The sequence below is a fragment of the Lipotes vexillifer genome, unplaced genomic scaffold, assembly GCF_000442215.2.
Source record: "Lipotes vexillifer unplaced genomic scaffold, Lipotes_vexillifer_v1.1 scaffold314, whole genome shotgun sequence".
NCBI lineage: Eukaryota > Metazoa > Chordata > Mammalia > Artiodactyla > Lipotidae > Lipotes > Lipotes vexillifer.
The window spans coordinates 874,033-895,344 of NW_006777107.1; the positions used below are offsets into that span (position 1 = coordinate 874,033).

The 21,312-nt window shown below is 41.2% G+C and overlaps 1 protein-coding gene across 6 annotated transcripts in view; it reads right to left on the reverse strand.

Annotated features, from left to right (window-relative positions):
* The window catches only part of ST7 (suppression of tumorigenicity 7), a 254,016-nt gene that overhangs the window by 122,124 nt on the left and 110,580 nt on the right, over positions 1-21,312 (reverse strand). For all 6 annotated transcript variants that reach the window (XM_007450777.1, XM_007450779.1, XM_007450778.1 and 3 more), the window contains exon 2: positions 607-689. In XM_007450777.1, coding sequence (XP_007450839.1) covers positions 607-689 — 83 coding nt within the window. The remainder of the gene's footprint in view (positions 1-606; positions 690-21,312) is intronic.

Below are 21,312 nucleotides of genomic sequence, written 5' to 3' on the forward strand. Positions count from 1 at the left end.
AAACTACTGCAGGTGTTGTAACTTATTACACCTATAACTATTTTAGCACATAAGGCAATGGAGCCTTAGGGGTGATTATCACATTGCTTTTTGACTACTGGGGATTTTTTTTCAAGGAAGCAATAGGGAAATATATGTAAATTTTAAAAGAAAAGGAGATGAAGGGGGAAAAAGCTTAGAACTGCCACATCCGTGTCAGTATATTTAAAGAAACTGAGCTATATTTCTACTGATCTTGATTATGTCCAATAATCCATTTTGAAAAGGGTAATGAAAAACATTTTAGTTTAACTGAGTCACACTTACTTTATAGTATCTTAGACATTAGAATTTGACACAGAATTATGTCTTCCTTTATTTTCCATTTTGTTTTTTCCTTCAACAAAATCAGTATATAATTGTTCAAAAAAAACACTTTTTTCCAATATTTTAAAAACATATAACCTGGATAGTGAAAGGCCTCTACCAGTCCCCTATCCAACATAAACACACACGCAGTCACTGTACGGTACTGGTGTATACGCTTCCAGAATTTTTTCCTGTACATATATAATGTATATATTAGTAATCAGCATGTTTTTAAATAGCAGGGATTCCACCACTTACCAAAATAAGCCCTGATATGAGTGAGGAAGTGCCTGTCAGGGCCACGTAGAACTTCGGTGTTAATGTGTTCAAAAACATGCTCACTGAAAAATAAGAGAGAGGGAGAAGAACAGAGAACGCGTGAGTATGTCATCAGTAAAAGCAGCTCTCATTTTCCTTTCCAGTGAAATCATTTGTTTCTGATGACAAGAATTACTAGAATCATAGCCAAGGGCCGCTAAAAGGGTTCAGCACATACAAGAAGAAAGAGCAGCTTTATGTTTCTGCCTCCCCAAACTATTGTTGTGAATGATTTTCATGGATTTACAGCCACTGAGGAGTCAAATCAAAGCTGGTTATTAAACTGTTAGAGAGGAACGGAAGGTACCCTAATATGTTTTGTGGGACCCTCACATCAGAGTCTTTGGTGAGCCAACAAGCATATTTCAACCTTAGAACAAATGAAAAATAACTATATTAGACAGTTATTAAAGATTCTAACACTATGTTTACCCCCTGAAAAAGAAGGGACGAGGGCTTCCCTGGTGGCGCAGTGGTTGAGAGTCCACCTGCCGATGCAGGGGACGCGGGTTCGTGCCCCGGTCCGGGAAGATCCCACATGCCGCGGAGCGGCTGGGCCCGTAAGCCATGGCCACTGAGCCTGCGCGTCCGGAGCCTGTGCTCCGCAACGGGAGAGGCCACAACAGTGAGAGGCCTGCGTACCGCAAAAAAAAAAAAAAAAAAAAAGGATGAGTTAGCATGTAAGTTAGCATATATCAGTAAAATCTTTTCAGCTAACTTACAAGGTTGTCAGACTGCTCATCAAAATAATTGTATTCAATGCAGAAAAGATGAAAGATAAGCCACTAAAAATGAATGTGTATTGTCAGACACCTTCCTGACCTGCTCCTGACACTGTGCATATCAACTACACAGTTGATCTGGTTGCCCATTAAGTAAGGTCACTTATACATTTTATAAGTATATTTTAAGTCATTATTTATATCTAGAAATTGCACAAAACTTTGACTAATACCAAAACAACAACTGACCTAAAGGGTTTTTTGCATGCGTATTCACATTTCTTTACTGAATATGTTTGTGGAATGGGATCATATCCAGTCCTGTTTTAAAATGAAGAACATTAGAAGTAGGACTTTTGGGTTTCCCTGGCAGCGCAGTGGTTGAGAGTCTGCCTGCCGATGCAGGGGACACGGGTTCGTGCCCCGGTCCAGGAAGATCCCACGTGCCGCGGAGTGGCTGAGCCCGTGAGCCATGGCCGCTGAGCCTGCGCGTCCGGAGCCTGTGCTCCACAACGGGAGAGGCCACAACAGTGAGAGGCCCGCGTACCGCAAAAAAAAAAAAAAAAAGAAGTAGGACTTTTATGTCATTAAGGCAAAAGGCTTTTGTATTTGTCAAAGCAAAGTCACCAGCATGAACAGAGATCAGCCCAGAAAGCAAAGTCACCAACATGAACAAAGATCCTATGCTCACTCATTCAACAAATGCTTCTCTCTGTTTATGAATGAGACTGTGGACAAAGAATGGAAGCATGATTCAGACACAGCTCCCACCCGCTAGAAGGCCAAAGTCTAGCTGGGAAACAGACAAGTAAACAAGCAATCACCAGACAGTTTTGATAAGTGCATAGAAGGGTCCTGTGCACAGAATTTTAAGAAAACACATAAAAGGTATGCATCTCAGGCTGGGTGTCAGGAAGATGTCTGGGAGAGTAAGCAGGAGTTAACCAGACCAAAGTGGGCAGGAGGAGGAAAGGAGAGCAATGTGAGCGAAGGACGGGGCCTACTTTGAGACTCCGAGGAAACAGCACGCAGCCTTTCCAGCTGGTTGCACGGGTTGAAGAGGGAAGGAGCTTGGGCTGTGAACCCTTCGCAAAGTCACAAATGTGGAAGGATGCACTAACTCCATCCTTCCTGGTTACTGGGCATGCTCTCAGTAAACCTTCTCCCCCCTCAACACCCACTTTAAATGGATTGGTTTGCCATGACTCATGGTCTGTCATGTGCAATCACGAATCTGGACTAACACAAAGTGCTCAGTCAGTAGTCACAGCTTGACTAAGTGGACTCTTTCAGGGAGGTAGCGAAAAGCACAGAAGAAGCAGTCAGCCTAGGGCTGTGAGGCAAAAGGAGGTACAGTTGAGCTGAGGTGGTTATGCTTGGCCATTAAAAAAACAAACCTAAAGCTTGTAATTGACAGTCTGATTCTGAGGTGCCTAAAATTCTCAAAATTCCCCTCCTCATGCTATGAATGATCCCACATTTTCCATTATTTTTAAAAAGTCACCAAAATAGAGTATTCACTTTGTTATTCTGTATTTATGAACATTCATATCTGTACCATATACTTTTCAGTAAGTTTCTGGGGACAAACTGAACAGAGAATGCAACAAAATCCATTTCTAAAAGAAAGAGGAAAAGACTTGCCTGAATTTGAAGCGCTTTGGTAGCCCTGCTAACTCCCCAGCAACAAAAGCATAAAGCAATAGAGGAAAAAAGATTTTCTACTGAAAACAGCTGATCAACTGGGGACAAAAGATTATAGAATGAATTGACAAGTGAAAAAAAGAAACTATGTGAGTTCTTTACAGAGATAAAAATAAACATTCTATACCTTTAGTTTTACTTAAGATTATATAGCTACCATAGGTAATACAAAAATTAAAACATGCTTCTCTACTATATCCAGTTATAGAAAGCTACCAAAGTTGGGAAAGAGAATGGTGGGCATTAAAAGAAATGGAGACACAAACAGAGAATGAGAAAAGTAGAAATAGAAAACATTTAGAGAGTGGGAGGTGTTCATTTAATAACCTATTAATTTTACAGTCTTACTGGGCATTCTGGCTAACATCATTAAGACATGGCATTTAGCAATTCTGAGCACAAATATCAACAATCAGTACTTGCCATTTGAATCTATTTATCTATGTGTTTAAAGTTTATAACAAAGCAATTTTACAAATTAGAGAACTTAATGCTCACTTCAGCTCTGTGAGGTCAATATTATTATTCATCTTATTTCACAGATGGAGGCTGGGCAGAGAGCTGAACGCCGGTCATCCAGCCTCCAGAGCTCAGGCTCATGGCATCAAGGGTGCAACATGAGAACACTGCTGAAAAGCATTAAGGAACAAAATAGCAAAAGGAAAACAGTAGTCTTTCATTAGAAAAGGAGAGGAAGCTCTAAATAAGTGATACTGAAAGATGGATGTTTTTAACACCACTTATTTTTATCACTGACTGTTAAAGAGAAGTCCACTGGGGCTTCCCTGGTGGCGCAGTGGTTGAGAGTCCGCCTGCCGATGCAGGGGACGCGGGTTCGTGCCCCGGTCCGGGAGGATCCCACGTGCCGCGGAGCGGCTGGGCCCGTGAGCCTTGGCTGCTGGGCCTGCGCGTCCGGAGCCTGTGCTCCGCAGCGGGAGGGGCCACGGTGGTGGGAGGCCCGTGTACCGCAAAATTAAAAAAATTTTAAAAAAAGATAAGTCCACTGGGATCTTATCATCAGTGTGTGTAGCCCCAGGGTGGAAGGGCAAGAAGACACCCCGAAGGGGAGCATCTAGTTAAAGATTCCCCCATTAAATTAGGAGGGCTGCACATTGCAAACCGGACTGCCTTAAACCTAGGAATACCTGGCCTAGTTTCATTAGGGTCACTAGCAATTAGTTTTGAAAATATATGAGGGCCTTATGACGTACCTAAATATTAGATCAGAAAACTGTGGGGTGTGTGGTTTGAAACATAAAGTGGATATTCCTGACATCTATAGACATATCGGTACTATCTCCACAGGTGCTGGGGCTAAGGAAAAACAAATTCAAAAACAAACAGTAAAGACTAATCTAGCTTTGGTAAAAATAAATTATACAATGTCCTTTATCAACCTGGAAACAAAAATTAATAAGTCAGAAGGCTTTTCATCCGATCCAGATGGGCACTCTAACAGGTCACTGCTTAAAGAATACTGCATCAGTTATTCAAGGGCAGCCTCAGGGACCGTGTCATCAGGCGTTCTGAAGATGCTGAACTTTAACTTGGTACAGTCTTCGCGTTTAATTAATGAGTAAACAGGAAGAAATTAAGTACAGGTCTGAGAAGAAACTAGGTAGGAGGGGTGGGTTAATGGATTGAAAACTCAGTGACCCCTCTGGATCACAGAAGAGAGGACGGAAGAATATAGTACAACAGGTCAACTGTGTAAAGTGAAGAATCACTCCTGTGAGCAGGGAACTAGAATACCGGAGGGCTTAATGAGGAGGCACTCGGAATGGCCCTGTGAGGCCCTGTCTGTGAGGAGCCAGCCCTGTTTCTGGCCCTCGTGACAGTAAGAGCCTCCTCCCGTATCCTTCAGAGCACAAACAATTCCCAAATTAGACTCCTGGAAAAGATGCTCTGTAAAACAGAGTGAGCACATAACACTTAAGAAGTGTTTGACTCCTTAAGATATATTCCGCCTTATTCAAGCCCTTGAAAGAAGAGGTTGGGCTTCCCTGGTGGCACAGTGGTTAAGAATCCACCTGCCAGTGCAGGGGACACAGGCTCGAGCCCTGGTCCGGGAAGATCCCACATGCCACGGAACAACTAAGCCTGTGCGCCACAACTACTGAGCCTGTGCTCTAGAGCCCACGAGTCACAACTACTGAGCCCATGCACCACAACTACTGAAACCTGTGCACCTAGATCTGGTGCTCCGCAACACGAGAAGCCACTGCAACGAGAAGCCCGTTTTACAAAGAGTAACCCCCGCTCGCTGCAACTAGAAAAAGCCCACGTGCAGCAACAAAGACCCAACACAGCCAAATATAAATAAATACAATAAAAAATAGAAAAAAAAATTTTTTTTTAAAGAAAGAAAGAGGGCTTCCCTGGTGGCGCAGTGGTTGGGAGTCCGCCTGCCGATGCAGGGGACGCAGGTTCGTGCCCCGGTCCGGGAGGATCCCGCATGCCGCAGAGAGGCTGGGCCCGTGGGCCATGGCCGCTGGGCCTGCGCGTCCGGAGCCTGTGCTCCGCAACGGGAGTGGCCACAGCAGTGAGAGGCCCGCGTACCGAAAAAAAAAAAAAAAAGAAAGAAAGAGGTTAAGGCAGCATCAAAGACTTGGAGGTACTGACTAGATAGAGCTGAATATGAAGTGTGATAAAGTCTACAACACCCCAAAATATGGGTCTGCTTTGTCCTGTGTTCCATTTAACACCTTGCTAAAACAGGGCATGTGAAGTAGAAAAAATTAGAAAGTTATAACAATTAGCAATCACTGAAAAGATTAGGACTAAAGTCCCTAGGAAGAAAGGTTAAAGAAACTACGTCTATTTAAGCTGGATGAAAAATAATAACAATAATAAAGAGATTTTGTGTAAAAGCATTATGCCTGGGAAAGAGAGCAGGGTTAGGAGACTTCGTCTCTAAATGTGAAACCAACTGCAGCATGGTGGCCCTGGGAAAGTCCCACACCTTCCCAGAGTGGTTCTGAGGCTCACATGACACAGGCATTCCCTTAACCCTCACAGTGAAGTGCAATTTATTTTCCCAAGGAGTTGACAACTTCTACCAGAGACGTAGATAATAAGCATCCCAGGGAAAGGAAATGTTTATCTTGTTTAATTTTACTTTTTCTTCATTTCATTTAGCTGATGATCATTTAGGTCAATGGTCCAAACCTGAGTCTCCAGCCTAAGTGAACTTAGAAGTAGACTCTCCCTCAGTTGAGCCTGAAGATAAGATCACAGCCTGACAGACACCTTGATTACAACCTAGTGAGACCCAGCTAAACTGTGCCTGTACTCCTGACCCACAGAAGCTGTGAGATAATAAATGTGTGCTGTTTTAAGCTGCTATATCCACGATCATTTGTTATGCAGCAATATGAAACTGATAGAATCATGTATAATTCATGAAAGTGAAAATCCATGTAGACATACAATAACTCCAGCTAACTGCAGTGAGCCCAGAAAGGGTGTTAAGATAAGCCAACTCTATCTGCTCCAAGAGCGTCTTTCTGAACTGTTCATAAATAAAACGCAACTTCAAACTCTGCTGCCATGACAGCATGCTCTTCCACATGCTGATCTGTGGCTGCCTTTGCAAATCCACTAATATTAAAGTAGAAGCTCAGAGGAAATTTTTTTAAAATACGGAAACTAAGTATCTTCATTTTACCCCAGTAAATGGTCTTTTTAAAAAAATAGGCACATTTTAAATATACAACATTTGCATGTTTCCAAAGAAGTCAGTTTTACATCTGCAAAACTGCATCAGTTCAACAGAAGATTAAAAGCACACCAGGAGCACATTTTCTCATTTGTTGCTTCTGTTTCCCTTCTCCTTGCCCTTTACCCCTGGTCTCCTTGAGCTCTGATAAGGTCTCAAGCTTTATGCATCACAATTCCCTGGATAAATCCTGTGGCATTTATCCTTGAGAGGAAAAAGACATGGAAGTATATTTTTAGACCGGTTCTTATGGCAAGAAACCTTCATAAATCATTCTGTCTACTCTTCCCTCTACCCTTGACGTTGCCTTGGCAACTTTACAGGTATACTGTTTCTGCTTTACTGGGCATCTGGCTCTACTGAGGAGTGGAGCTGAGCACATTCTTTCTTTTCTCAGCTGTGATCTGGGAAACTATAACGAAGCAGTATTCAATCTTCATGGTTCCCTGTCCTTTGCTGGAGGGAGGCCATCTGTCAAGCCATGAAGGACTGTCCAAAGCCCAGTCACATACAAACCTCGGTGACCCAAAAGGACAAGTGAAGCAAGATCTCAGATTACCTGTTCCCTTTTATTTACAAGCAAGCTGATGATGGGGAACTCTAGTCAAAAACAGGAGAGAGGCTTGTATAAGTCTTACATTTTTAGCTGTTTAAAACATGCTTTAATTTAGGGTTGAAGATTTATGAATCTTTTTGTTTCTCATAAACGTTTAACATTTGCCTCTAATGGGAGAAAATCTTCCCTATACTTATTCTGCAAAGAGACAGAAGCCTTGTGGAGACATGGTCCTCCAGAGTCTGGCCTCCTCTAGCCTACAAGCATTCACTGTGCCTCCATCATCCAGCATCCAGCACCCAGCATAGAGCCTGGTCCACAGGCGTACTCAATGTTTGATGAACACTGCATGCCTGCATAAGGGTAGAGGACTAGGTGATGAAGTTGTAATAACATTATCCCAGGACTTCTGATTAAAAAAACAAAAAAAAAACCTTCCTGTATCTGGAAACATTGAGTCTTTTATGGCTCTAAACTTGCCTTCTGATCGTGTGTGTGAGTGTGTGTGCGTGTGTGTGTTTCTGTCCCCAGAGTACCTGCACAGTGTGAGATGCTTATTAGGTAGATTTAATGACCACTACTCACCAATAAATCAAGAAAGTCCAGACATACTTATACTACCCTCACACAGCAAGACCTAGGCTATGTGGAACCCTCAGAACTGAATTATTTGAGATAGCTAAGGACCTATTCTATTAAAAAGCAGATGTTTTCTTTCTAAAACAATTTGACAAGAAAATCTTTACAAAATGCATTACATACTTGACTGCATCTTTAAACAAAATATTCAGAAAATATTTCAATCTTTATTTGATGGCCCTAAGTCAACAAAATTAACATAAACTATAGTACTGTGCTAGCATTCAGCAATGTTTTTAGAAACTGTTCAAGTACTCTATGTTTATTCCCTCCAAAATGAAGTTATCCCAGACTGTTTTCAGTGTTTTTTTTTTTATTAACATCTTTATTGGGGTATAATTGCTTTACAATGGTGTGTTAGTTTCTGCTTTATAACAAAGTGAATCAGTTATACATATACATATGTTCCCATATCTCTTCCCTCTTGCGTCTTCCTCCCTCCCACCCTCCCTAACCCACCCCTCCAGGCAGTCACAAAGCACCGAGCTGATCTCCCTGTGCTATGCGGCTGCTTCCCACTAGCTATCTACCTTACGTTTGGTAGTGTATATATGTCCAGGCCTCTCTATCGCTTCGTCACAGCTCACCCTTCCCCCTCCCCATATCCTCAAGTCGGTTCTCCAGTAGGTCTGTGTCTTTATTCCTGTCTTACACCTAGGTTCTTCATGACATTTTTTTCCCCTTAAATTCCATATATATGTGTTAGCATACGGTATTTGTCTTTCTCTTTCTGACTTACTTCACTCTGTATAACAGACTCTAGGTCTATCCACCTCATTACAAATAGCTCAATTTCGTTTCTTTTTATGGCTGAGTAATATTCCATTGTATATATGTGCCACATCTTCTTTATCCATTCATCCGACGACGGGCACTTAGGTTGTTTCCATCTCCGGGCTATTGTAAATAGAGCTGCAATGAACATTTTGGTACATGACTCTTTCTGAATTCTGGTTTCCTCAGGGTATATACCTAGTAGTGGGATTGCTGGGTCATATGGTAGTTCTATTTGTAGTTTTTTAAGGAACCTCCATACTGTTCTCCATAGTGGCTGAACCAATTCACATTCCCACCAGCAGTGCAAGAGTGTTCCCTTTTCTCCACACCCTCTCCAGCATTTATTGTTTCTAGATTTTTTGATGATGGCCATTCTGACTGGTGTGAGATGATATCTCATTGTAGTTTTGATTTGCATTTCTCTAATGATTAATGATGTTGAGCATTCTTTCATGTGTTTGTTGGCAGTCTGTATATCTTCTTTGGAGAAATGTCTATTTAGGTCTTCTGCCCATTTTTGGATTGGGTTGTTTATTTTTTTGTTATTGAGCTGCATGAGCTGCCTGTAAATTTTAGAGATTAATCCTTTGTCAGTTGATTCATTTGCAAATATTTTCTCCCATTCTGAGGGCTGTCTTTTGGTCTTGTTTATGGTTTCCTTTGCTGTACAAAAGCTTTTAAGTTTCATTAGGTCCCATTTGTTTATTTTTGTTTTTATTTCCATTTCTCTAGGAGGTGGGTCAAAAAGGATCTTGGTGTGATTTACGTCATAGAGTGTTCTGCCTATGTTTTCCTCTCAAAGTTTTATAGTTTCTGGCCTTACATTTAGGCCTTTAATCCATTTTGAGCTTATTTTTGTGTATGGCGTTAGGGAGTGATCTAATCTCATACTTTTACATGTACCTGTCCAGTTTTCCCAGCACCACTTATTGAAGAGGCTGTCCTTTCTCCACTGTATATTCCTGCCACCTTTATCAAAGATAAGGTGAACATATGTGCGTGTGTTTATCTCTGGGCGTTCTATCCTGTTCCATTGATCTATCTTTCTGTTTTTGTGCCAGTACCATACTGTCTTGATTACTGTAGCTTTATAGTATAGTCTGAAGTTTGGGAGTCTGATTCCTCCAGCTCCGTTTATCGTTCTCAAGATTGCTTTGGCTATTCGGGGTCTTTTGTGTTTCCATACAAATTGTGAAATTTGTTGTTCTACTTCTGTGAAAAATGCCAGTGGTAGTTTGATAGGGATTCCATTGAATCTATAGATTGCTTTGGGTAGTAGAGTCATTTTCACAATGTTGATTCTTCCAATCCAAGAACATGGTATATCTCTCCATCTATTGGTATCATCTTTAATTTCTTTCATCAGTGTCTTATAATTTTCTGCATACAGGTCTTTTGTCTCCTTAGGTAGGTTTATTCCTAGGTATTTTATTCTTTTTGTTGCAATGGTAAATGGGAGTGTTTTCTTGTTTCACTTTCAGATTTTTCATCATTAGTGTATAGGAATGCCAGAGATTTCTGTGCGTTAATTTTATATCCTGCTGCTTTACCAAATTAATTGATTAGCTCTAGTAGTTTTCTGGTAGCATCTTTAGGATTCTCTATGTATAGTATCATGTCATCTGCAAACAATGACAGCTTTACTTCTTCTTTTCCAATTTGGATTCCTTTTATTTCCTTTTCTTCTCTGATTGCTGCGGCTAAAACTTCCAAAACTATGTTGAATAAAGGTGGTGAGAGTGGGCAACCTTGTCTTGTTCCTGATCTTAGTGGAAATGCTTTCAGTTTTTCACCATTGAAGATGATGTTGGCTGTGGGCTTGTCATATATGGCCATTATTATGTTGAGGAAAGTTCCCTCTATGCATACTTTCTGCAGGGTTTTTATCATAATTGGGTGTTGAATTTTGTCAAAAGCTTTCTCTGCATCTATTGAGATGATCATATGGTTTTTCTCCTTCAATTTGTTAATATGGTTAATCACATTGATAGATTTGCGTATATTGAAGAATCCTTGCATTCCTGGAATAAACCCCACTTGATCATGGTGTATGATCCTTTTAATGTGCTGTTGGATTCTGTTTGCTAGTATTTTGTTGAGGATTTTTGCATCTATGTTCATCAGTGATATTGGCCTGTAGTTTTCTTTCTTTGTGACATCCTTGTCTGGTTTTGGTATCAGGGTGATGGTGGCCTCGTAGAATGAGTTTGGGAGTGTTCCTCCCTCTGCTATATTTTGGAAGAGTTTGAGAAGGATAGGTGTTAGCTCTTCTCTAAATGTTTGATAGAATTCGCCTGTGAAGCCATCTGGTCCTGGGCTTTTGTTTGTTGGAAGATTTTTAATCACAGTTTCAATTTCAGTGCTTTTGACTGGTCTGTTCATATTTTCTATTCCTGGTTCAGTCTCAGAAGGTTGTGCATTTCTAATAATTTGTCCATTTCTTCCAGGTTGTCCATTTTATTGGCATACAGTTGCTTGTAGTAATCTCTCATGATCTTTTTTATTTCTGCAGTGTCAGTTGTTACTTCTTTTTCATTTCTAATTCTATTGATTTGTGTCTTCTTCCTTTTATTCTTGATGAGTCTGGTTAACGGTTTATCTATTTTGTTTATCTTCTCAAAGAACCAGCTTTTAGTTTTATTGATCTTTGCTATTGTTTCCTTCATTTCTTTTTCATTTATTTCTGATCTGATTTTTATGATTTCTTTCCTTCTGCTAACTTTGGGGTTTTTTTGTTCTTCTTTCTCTAATTGCTTGAGGTGCAAGGTTAGGTTGTTTATTCGAGATGTTTCCTGCTTCTTAAGGTGGGCTTGTATTGCTATAAACTTCCCTCTTAGAACTGCTTTTGCTGCATCCCATAGGTTTTGGGTCGTTGTATCTCCATTGTCATTTGTTTCTAGGTATTTTTTAATTTCCTCTTTGATTTCTTCAGTGATCACTTCGTTACTAAGTAGTGTATTGTTTAGCCTCCATGTGTTTGTATTTTTTACAGCTCTTTTCCTATAATTGATATCTAGTCTCATGGCGTTGTGGTCGGAAAAGATACTTGATACAATTTCAATTTTCTTAAATTTACCAAGGCTTGATTTGTGACCCAAGATATGATCTATCCTGGAGAATGTTCCATGAGCACTTGAGAAAAATGTGTATTCTGTTGTTTTTGGATGGAGTGTGCTATAAATATCAATTAAGCCCATCTTGCTTAATGTATCATTTAAAGCTTGTGTTTCCTTATTTATTTTCATTTTGGATGATCTGTCCATTGGTGAAAGTGGGGTGTTAAAGTCCCCTACTATGAATGTGTTACTGTCAATTTCCCCTTTTATGGCTGTTAGTATTTGCCTTATGTATTGAGGCGCTCCTATGTTGGGTGCATAAATATTTACAATTGTTATATCTTCTTCTTGGATCGATCCCTTGATCATTATGTAGTGTCCTTCTTTGTCTCTTCTAATAGTCTTTATTTTAAAGTCTATTTTGTCTGATATGAGAATTGCTACTCCAGCTTTCTTTTGGTTTCCATTTGCATGGAATATCTTTTTCCACCCCCTTACTTTCAGTCTGCATGTATCTCTAGGTCTGAAGTGGTTCTCTTGTAGACAGCATATATATGGGTCTTGTTTTTGTATCCATTCGGCCAATCTGTGTCTTTTGGTGGGAGCATTTAATCCATTTACATTTAAGGTAATTATTGATATGTATGTTCCTATTCCCATTTTCTAAATTGTTTTGGGTTCATTATTATAGGTCTTTTCCTTCTCCTGTGTTTCTTACCTAGAGAAGTTCCTTTAGCATTTGTTGTAAAGCTGGTTTGCTGGTGCTGAACTCTCTCAGCTTTGCTTGTCTGTAAAGGTTTTAATTTCTCCATCAAATCTGAATGAGATCCTTGCTGGGTAGAGTAATCTTGGTTGCAGGTTTTTCTCCTTCATCACTTTCAGTATGTCCTGCCACTCCCTTCTGGCTTGTAGAGTTTCTGCTGAGAGATCAGCTGTTAACCTTATGGGGATTCCCTTGTGTGTTATTTGTTGTTTTTCCCTTGCTGCTTTTAATATGCTTTCTTTGTATTTAGTTTTTGACAGTTTGATTAATATGTGTCTTGGCGTATTTCTCCTTGAATTTATCCTGTATGGGACTCTCTGTGCTTCCTGGACTTGATTAACTATTTCCTTTCCCATATTAGGGAAGTTTTCAACTATAATCTCTTCAAATATTTTCTCAGTCCCTTTCTTTTTCTCTTCTTCTTCTGGAACCCCTATAATTCGAATGTTGGTGCGTTTAATGTTGTCCCAGAGGTCTCTGAGACTGTCCTCAGTTCTTTTCATTCTTTTTTCTTTATTCTGCTCTGCAGTAGTTATTTCCACTATTTTATCTTCCAGGTCACTTATCCGTTCTTCTGCCTCATTTATTCTGCTATTGATCCCATCTAGAGTATTTTTCATTTCATTTATTGTGTTGTTCATCATTGTCTGTTTCATCTTTATTTCTTCTAGGTCCTTGTTAACTGCTTCTTGCATTTTGTCCATTCTATTTCCAAGATTTTGGATCATCTTTACTATCATTATTCTGAATTCTTTTTCAGGTAGACTGCCTATTTCCTCTTCATTTGTTAGGTCTGGTGCATTTTTATCTTGCTCCTTCATCTGCTGTGTGTTTTTCTGTCTTCTCATTCTGCTTATCTTACTGTGTTTGGGGTCTCCTTTTTGCAGGCTGCAGGTTCGTAGTTCCCGTTGTTTTTGTACCCAGTGGCTAAGGTTGGTTCAGCGGGTTGTGTAGGCTTCCTGGTGGAGGGGACTAGCGCCTGTGTTGTGGTGGATGAGGCTGGATCTTGTCTCTCTAGTGGGCAGGTCTACGTCTGGTGGTGTGTTTTGGGGTGTCTGTGGCCTTATTATGATTTTAGGCAGCCTCTCTGCTAATGGGTGGGGTTGTGTTCCTGTTTTGCTAGTTGTTTGGCATAGGTTGTCCAGCAGTGTAGCTTGCTGGTCGTTGAGTGAAGCTGGGTGCTGGTGTTGAGATGGAGGTCTCTGGGAGATTTTCGCCATTTGGTATCATGTGGAGCTGGGAGGTCTCTTGTTGACCAGTGTCCTGATGTTGGCTCTCCCACCTCAGAGGCACAGCATGGACTCCTGGCTGCAGCACCAAGAGCCTTTCATCCACACGGAAAAAGAGAAAAAGGGGAAAAAATCATAAATCTTGCTCTCCAAGTCCACCTCAGCGATTTGGGATTATTCGTTGTCTATTCATGTATTTCACAGATGCAGGGTGCATCAAGTTGATTGTGGAGCTTTAATCTGCTGCTTCTGAGGCTGCTGGGAGAGATTTCCCTTTCTCTTCTTTGTTCTCACCGCTCACAGGGGCTCAGCTTTGGATTTGGCCCCGCCTCTGCGTGTAGGTCGCTGGAGAGCGTCTGTTTTTTGCTCAGACAGGACGGGGTTAAAGAAGCCGCTGATGCGGGGGCTCTGGCTCACTCAGGCTGGGGGAGGGAGGGGCGCGCAGTGCGGGGCGAGCCTGCGGCGGCAGAGGCCAGCATAACGTTGCACCAGCCTGAGGGTCGCCATGCGTTCTCCCGGGCAAGTTGTCCCTGGATCCCGGGAGCCTGGCAGTGGCGGGCTGCACAGGCTCCCCGGAAGGGAGGTGTGGATAGTGACCTGTGCTTGCACACAGGCTCCTTGGTGGCGGCAGCCGCAGCCTTAGTGTCTCCCACCCGTCTCTGGGGTCCGTGCTTTTAGTCACGGCTCGTGCCCGTCTCTGGAGTTCCTTTAGGCAGCGCTCTTAAACCCCTCTCCTCGCGCACCAGGAAACAAAGAGGGAAGAGAAAATATCTTGCCTCCTCAGCAGGTCCAGACTTTTCCCCGGACTCCCTCCCAGCTAGCCGGCTAGCCGTGGTGCACTAACCCCTTCAGGCTTTGTTTACGCAGCCAACCCCAGTCTTCTCCCTGCGCTCGGACCAAAGCCCGAGCCTCAGCTCGCAGCCCCGCCCGCCCCAGCGGGTGAGCAGACAAGCCTCTCGGGCTGGTGAGTGCCGGTCGGCACCGATCCTCTGTGCGGGAATCTCTCCGCTTTGCCCTCCGCACCCCTGTTGCTGTGCTGTCCTCCGCGGCTCCGAAGCTCCCCCCTCCGCCTCCCACAGTCTCCGCCCGCTAAGGGGCTTCCTAGTGTGTGGAAACCTTTTCTCCTTCACAGCTTCCTCCCACTGGTGCAGGTCCCATCCCTATTCTTTTAAAGTCTCTGTTTTTTCTTTTTTTCTTTTGCCCTACCCAGGTACGTGGGGAGTTTCTTGCCATTTGGGAGGTCTGAGGTCTTCTGCCAGCATTCAGTAGGTGTTCTGTAGGAGCTGCTCCACATGTAGATGTATTTCTGGTGTATCTGTGGGGAGGAAGGTGATCTCCGCGTCTTACTCTTCTGCCATCTTCCCCTCCTGTGTCTGTTTTCAGTCTTTCTCACACCATTTTTGTCACCTGTCATACTATTATTTGTTGTTGTGTGCCTGTTTCAAACCACTTTCTCTCCTTTTTAATATGCTACTTAAAAATCTACTTTTCCTTCAAAGGCAAAAAACTTTGGTCATTCAATAAATATTGATCTTTAACGTATGTCAAACACTGTAAAATGTTGGGGTTACAAAGATATATAATACATAGTTCTTGTCCTCAAGGAGCTCTGGACTTTGTGGAAGAGGCAGACATGGAATCGAACTAACAGGCTATTCTGAGCATTACTCTGGAAATAAAAAGTTGGTACTTCTAACTCAGTCTTGGGCTAGGGTGGGGGACAGAATGTTCATCAAGGAATGTTCCTTTGAGAAGACTGCTAAGCAGAGCCAAAGGATGTTCACTGGATCTATGTAAAATAAGACCTCTGATCTCACATTGGTAACTCTTTGATGCTCATCTGTATTTGTTATATACACTGGCCTTTTGTTCTTAGAGCTCGGTGGTTTGACGAGTTAAGATGACTGGATAGCTGAGTTCCAGAAAGGTCCAGTATCACTGTAGTGAGCTATAATACACACTTCGGTAGGGTGGCTGTAACCAGTGTTGTATAAGAACACTCTCGGTGGTTCTTGTGTTCACACTGGAGGGCTCCAAAAGGCTCCTTACAGAATCTGCCATGCAAAATGTGCTTGGACTTTTCTATCATCTTGAAAAGAATACGGTCATCAGCTTCTCATTTACCCCTCCTTTACTGGAAGTTATTTTTTTAAAAAGAAGCCTTAATGGTTTGATTTAGGAAGATTACATGTGGCAAAGTTCATTACTTAAAGGGTTAGAATAGATGTAACTACCTAAAAGCGTTCAAAATACTTGTGGCAGTCAGGTGTCTGAACAGATCATTGTTAAATCTAAGATGCGTGGAAATAACTAAGAAAGGTAAGAAGAATATAAACAAGAGTAATGAATCTATAGTCTAAAACATCTTTCAGGAAATGTTCTACGTTTATTAACATTACCTAGTTCATTCATTTATCCAAAACATACGTGGCTTATAAAAGGTACAAGACACTTAACTACACACTGGGATTGTGAAATTAAAAAAGAACGAGACTGAGACTTGGTTTTACTCTGTTAGGATTGCTGTATTTTAGGTTTTGTTCTTAGTGCTAGGGCATCACTCTTCTTTAGGGAGTGGTGCTTTTCCAAGGTGTAGCCATTCTATAGTCCTAACTGAAGGCTAAGGTGTGCAGTGAGGCCGGATTTTAACAAATGGGACACTGAGATTGGTTCAAGATGGTGGAATAGAAGGACATGCTCTCTTGCGAGAACACCGGAATCACAACTAACTGCTGAACAATCATTGACAGGAAGACACTGGAACTCACCAAAAAAGATACCTCACATCCAAAGACAAAGGAGAAGACACAATGAGATGGTAGGAGGGGCACAATCACAATAAAATCAAATCCCATAACTGCTGGGTGGGTGACTAACAAACTGGAGAACACTTATACCACAGATGTCCACACACTGGAGTGAAGGTTCTAAGCCCCACATCAGGCTTTTGAAACAGAGGGTCCAACAATGGGAAGAAGAATTCCTAGAGAATTACACTTTGAAGCCCAGTGACATTTGATTAAAGGACTTCAACAGGACTGGGGGAAACAGAGACTCCACACTTGGAAGGCACACACAAAGTAGTGTGCACATCGGGACCCAGGGGAAGGAGCAGTGACCCCACAGGGATTGAACCAGACCTACCTGCCAGTGTTGGAGGGTCTCCTGCAGAGGTGTGGGGTGGCTGTGGCTCACCATGGGGACAAGGACACTGGCAGAAGTTCTGGGAAGCACTCCTTGGCGTGAGCCTTACCAGAGTCTGCCACTAGCCCCACCAAAGAGCCTGGGTAGGCTCCAGTGTTGGGTCACTTCAGGCCAAACAACCAACAGGGAGGGAACCCAGCCCCACCCATCAGCAGACAAGCAGATTAAAGTTTTACTGAGCTCTGCTCACCACAGCAACACCCAGCTCCACCTATCACCAGTCCCTCCCATCAGGAAACTTGTACAAGCCTTTTATATAGCCTAATCCACGAGAGGGCAGACAGCAGAGGCAAGAAGAACTACACTCCTGCAGCCTGTAGAACAAACACCACATTCACAGAAAGACAGACAAGATGAAAAGGCAGAGGGCTATGTACCAAATGAAGGAAAATGATAAAACCCCAGAAAAACAACTAAGTGAAGTGGAGATAGACAACAATCCAGAAAAGAATTCTGAATAATGATAGTGAACATGATCCCGGACCTCAGAAAAAGAATGGAGGCAAAGATCGAGAAGAAGCAAGAAATGTTTAACAAACATCTAGAAGAATTAAACAACAAACAAACAAAGATGAACAAAACAATAACTGAAATGAAAAATACACTAGAAGGAATCAATAGCAGAATAACAGAGGCAGAAGAATGGATAAGTGACCTGGAAGACAGAATGGTGTAATTCACGGGTGCGGAACAGAATAAAGAATAAAGAATGAAAAGAAATGAAGACAGCCTAAGAGACCTCAGGGACAACATTAAACGCAACATTTGCATTATAGGGGTCCCAGAAGAAGAAGAGAGAGAGAAAGGCCCCAAGAAAATATTTGAAGAGATTATAGTCGAAAACTTCCCTAACAAGGGAAAGGAAATAGCCACCGAAGTCCAGGAAGTGCAGAGAGTCCCATACTGGATAAACCCAAGGAAAAACATGCCAAGACACATAGTAATCAAATTGGCAAAAATTAAAGACAAAGAAAAATTATTGAAAGCCCCAAGGGAAAAATGACAAAGAACATACAAGGGAACTCCCATAAAGTTAACAGCTGATTTCTCAGCAGAAACTCTACAAGCCAGAAGGGAGTGTCATGACATATTTAAAGTGATGAAAGGGAAGAACCTACAACCGAGTTTACTCTACCCTGCAAGGATCTCATTCAGATTCCACAGAGAAATCAAAAGCTTTACAGACAAGCTAAAGCTAAGAGAATTCAGCACCACCAAAGCAGCTCTACAACAAATGCTAAAGGAACTTCTCTAAGTGGGAAACACAAGAGAAGAAAAGGACCTACAAAAACAAACTCAGAACAATTAAGAAAATGGTCATAGGAACATACATAACGATAATTACCTTAGACGTGAATGGATTAAATGCTCCAACCAAAAGACACAGGCTCACTGAATGAATACAAAAACAAGACGCATATATATGCTGTCTACAAGAGACCCACTTCAGACCTAGGGACACAGACAGACTGAAAGTGAGGGGATAGAAAAAGATATTCCATGCAAATGGAAATCAAAAGAAAGCTGGAGTAGCAATACTCATATCAGATAAAATAGACTTTAAAAGAAAGAATGTTACAAGAGACAAGGAAGGACACTACATGATGACCAAGGGATCAATCCAAGAAGAAGTTACAGCAATTATAAACATATATGCACCCAACATAGGAGCACCTCAATACATAAGGCAACTGCTAACAGCTATAAGAGAGGAAATCGACAGTAACACAATAATAGTGGGGGATTTTAACACCTCACTGACACCAATGGACAGATCATCCAAACAAAAAATTAATAAGGAAACACAAGCTTCAAATGACACAATAGACCAGACAGATTTAATTGATATTTATAGGACATTCCATCCAAAAACAGCAGATGACACTTTCTTCTCAAGTGCACATGGAACATTCTCCTGGATAGATAACATTTTGGGTCACAAATCAAGCCTCAGTAAATTTAAGAAAATTGAAACCATATCAAGCATCTTTTTTGACCACAATGCTCTGAGATTAGAAATCAATTATAGGGAAAAAAACGTAAAAAACAAAAACACATGGAGCCTAAACAATACGTTGCTAAATAACCAAGAGATCACTGAAGAAATCAAAGAGGAAATCAAAAAATACCTACAGACAAATGACAATGAAAACACAACGATCCAAAACCTATTGGATGCAGCAAAAGCAGTTCTAAGAGGGAAGTTCGCAGCAATACAAGCCTACCTCAAGAAACAAGAAAAATCTCAAATAAACAATCTAACCTTACACCTAAAGGAACTAGAGAAAGAACGACAAACAAAACCCAAAGTTAGCAGAAGGAAAGAAATCATAAAGATCAGAGCAGAAATAAATGAAATAGAAACAAAGAAAACAATAGCAAAGATCAATAAAACTAAAAGCTGGTTCTTTGAGAAGATAAACAAAATTGATAAACCAGACTCATCAAGAAAAAGAGGGAGAGGATTCAAATCAATAAAATTAGAAATGAAAAAGGAGAAGTTACAACAGACGCTGCAGAAATACGAAGCATCCTAAGAGACTACTACAAGCAACTCTATGCCAATAAAATGGACAAATGCTTAGAAAGGTATAACCTTCCAAGACTGAATCAGGAAGAAACAGAAAATATGAATAGACCAATCACAAATAATGAAATTGAAACTGTGATTAAAAATCTTCCAACAAAAGTCCAGAACCACATGGCTCCACAGGTGAATTCTACCAGACCTTTAGAGAAGAGCTAACACCCATCCTTCTCAAACTCTTCCAAAAAATTGCAGAGGAAGGAACACATCCAAACTCATTCTATGAGGCCACCATCACCCTGATACCAAAACCAGACAAACATACTACAAAACAAGAAAATTACAGACCAATATCACTGATGAATATAGATGCAAAAATCCTCAACAAAATACTAGCAAACAGGATCCAACAACACATTAAAAGGATCATACATCATGATCAAGTGGGATTTATCCCAGGGATGCAAGCATTCTTCAATATACGCAAATCAATCAATGTGATACACCATATTAACAAACTGAAGAATAAAAACCATATGATCATCTTAGTAGATGCAGAAAAAGCTTTTGACAAAATTCAACACCTATTTATGATAAAAACTCTCCAGAAAGTGGGCACAGAGGGAACGTACCTCAACATATTAAAGGCCATATGTGACAAACCTACAGCAAACAGCATTCTCAATGGTGAAAAACTGAAAGCATTTCCTCTAAGATCAGGAATGAGACAAGGATGTCCACTCTCACCACTATTATTCAACATAGTTTTGGAAGTCCTATCCTTGGCAAACAGAGAAGAAAAAGAAATAAAAGGAATCCAAATTGGAGAAGAAGAAGTAAAACTGTCACTGTTTGCAGATGACATGATACTATACATAGAGAATACTAAAGATGCCACAAGAAAACTACTAGAGCTAATCAGTGAATCTGGTAAAGATGCAGGATACAAAATCAATGCACAGAAATCTCTTGCATTCCTATACACTAATGATGAAAAATCTGAAAGAGAAATTAAGGAAACACTCCCATTTACCATTGCAACAAAAAGGATAAAATACCTAGGAATAAACCTACCTAGGGAGACAAAAGACCTGTATGCAGAAAACTATAAGACACTGATGAAAGAAATTAAAGATGATACAAACCCATGGAGAGATATACCATGTTCTTGGATTGTAAGAATCAATACTGTGAAAATGACTATACTATCCAAAACAATCTACATACAGATTCAATGCAATCCCTATGAAATTACGAATTGCATTTTTTACAGAACTGAAACAAAAAATTGCATACTTTGTATGGAGACACAAAAGACCTCGAATAGCCAAAAAAGCAGTCTTGAGGGATAAAAACAGAGCTGGTGGAATCAGGCTCCCGGACTTCAGACTATACTACAAAGCTACAGTAATCAAGACAATATGGTACTGGCCTGAAAACAGAAATATAGATCAATGGAACAGGATAGAAAGCCCAGAGATAAACCCATGCACCTATGGTCAACTAATCTATGACTAAGGAGGCAAGCATATACAATGGAGAAAAGACAGTCTCTTCAATAAGTGGTGCTGGGAAAACTGGACAGCTACATGGAAAAGATTGAAATTAGAACACTCTGTAACACCATACATAAAAATAAACTCAAAATGGGGCTTCCCTGGTGGCGCAGTGGTTGAGAGTCCACCTGCTGATGCAGGGGACACGGGTTTGTGCCCCTGTCCAGGAAGATCCCACATGCCGCGGAGCGGCTG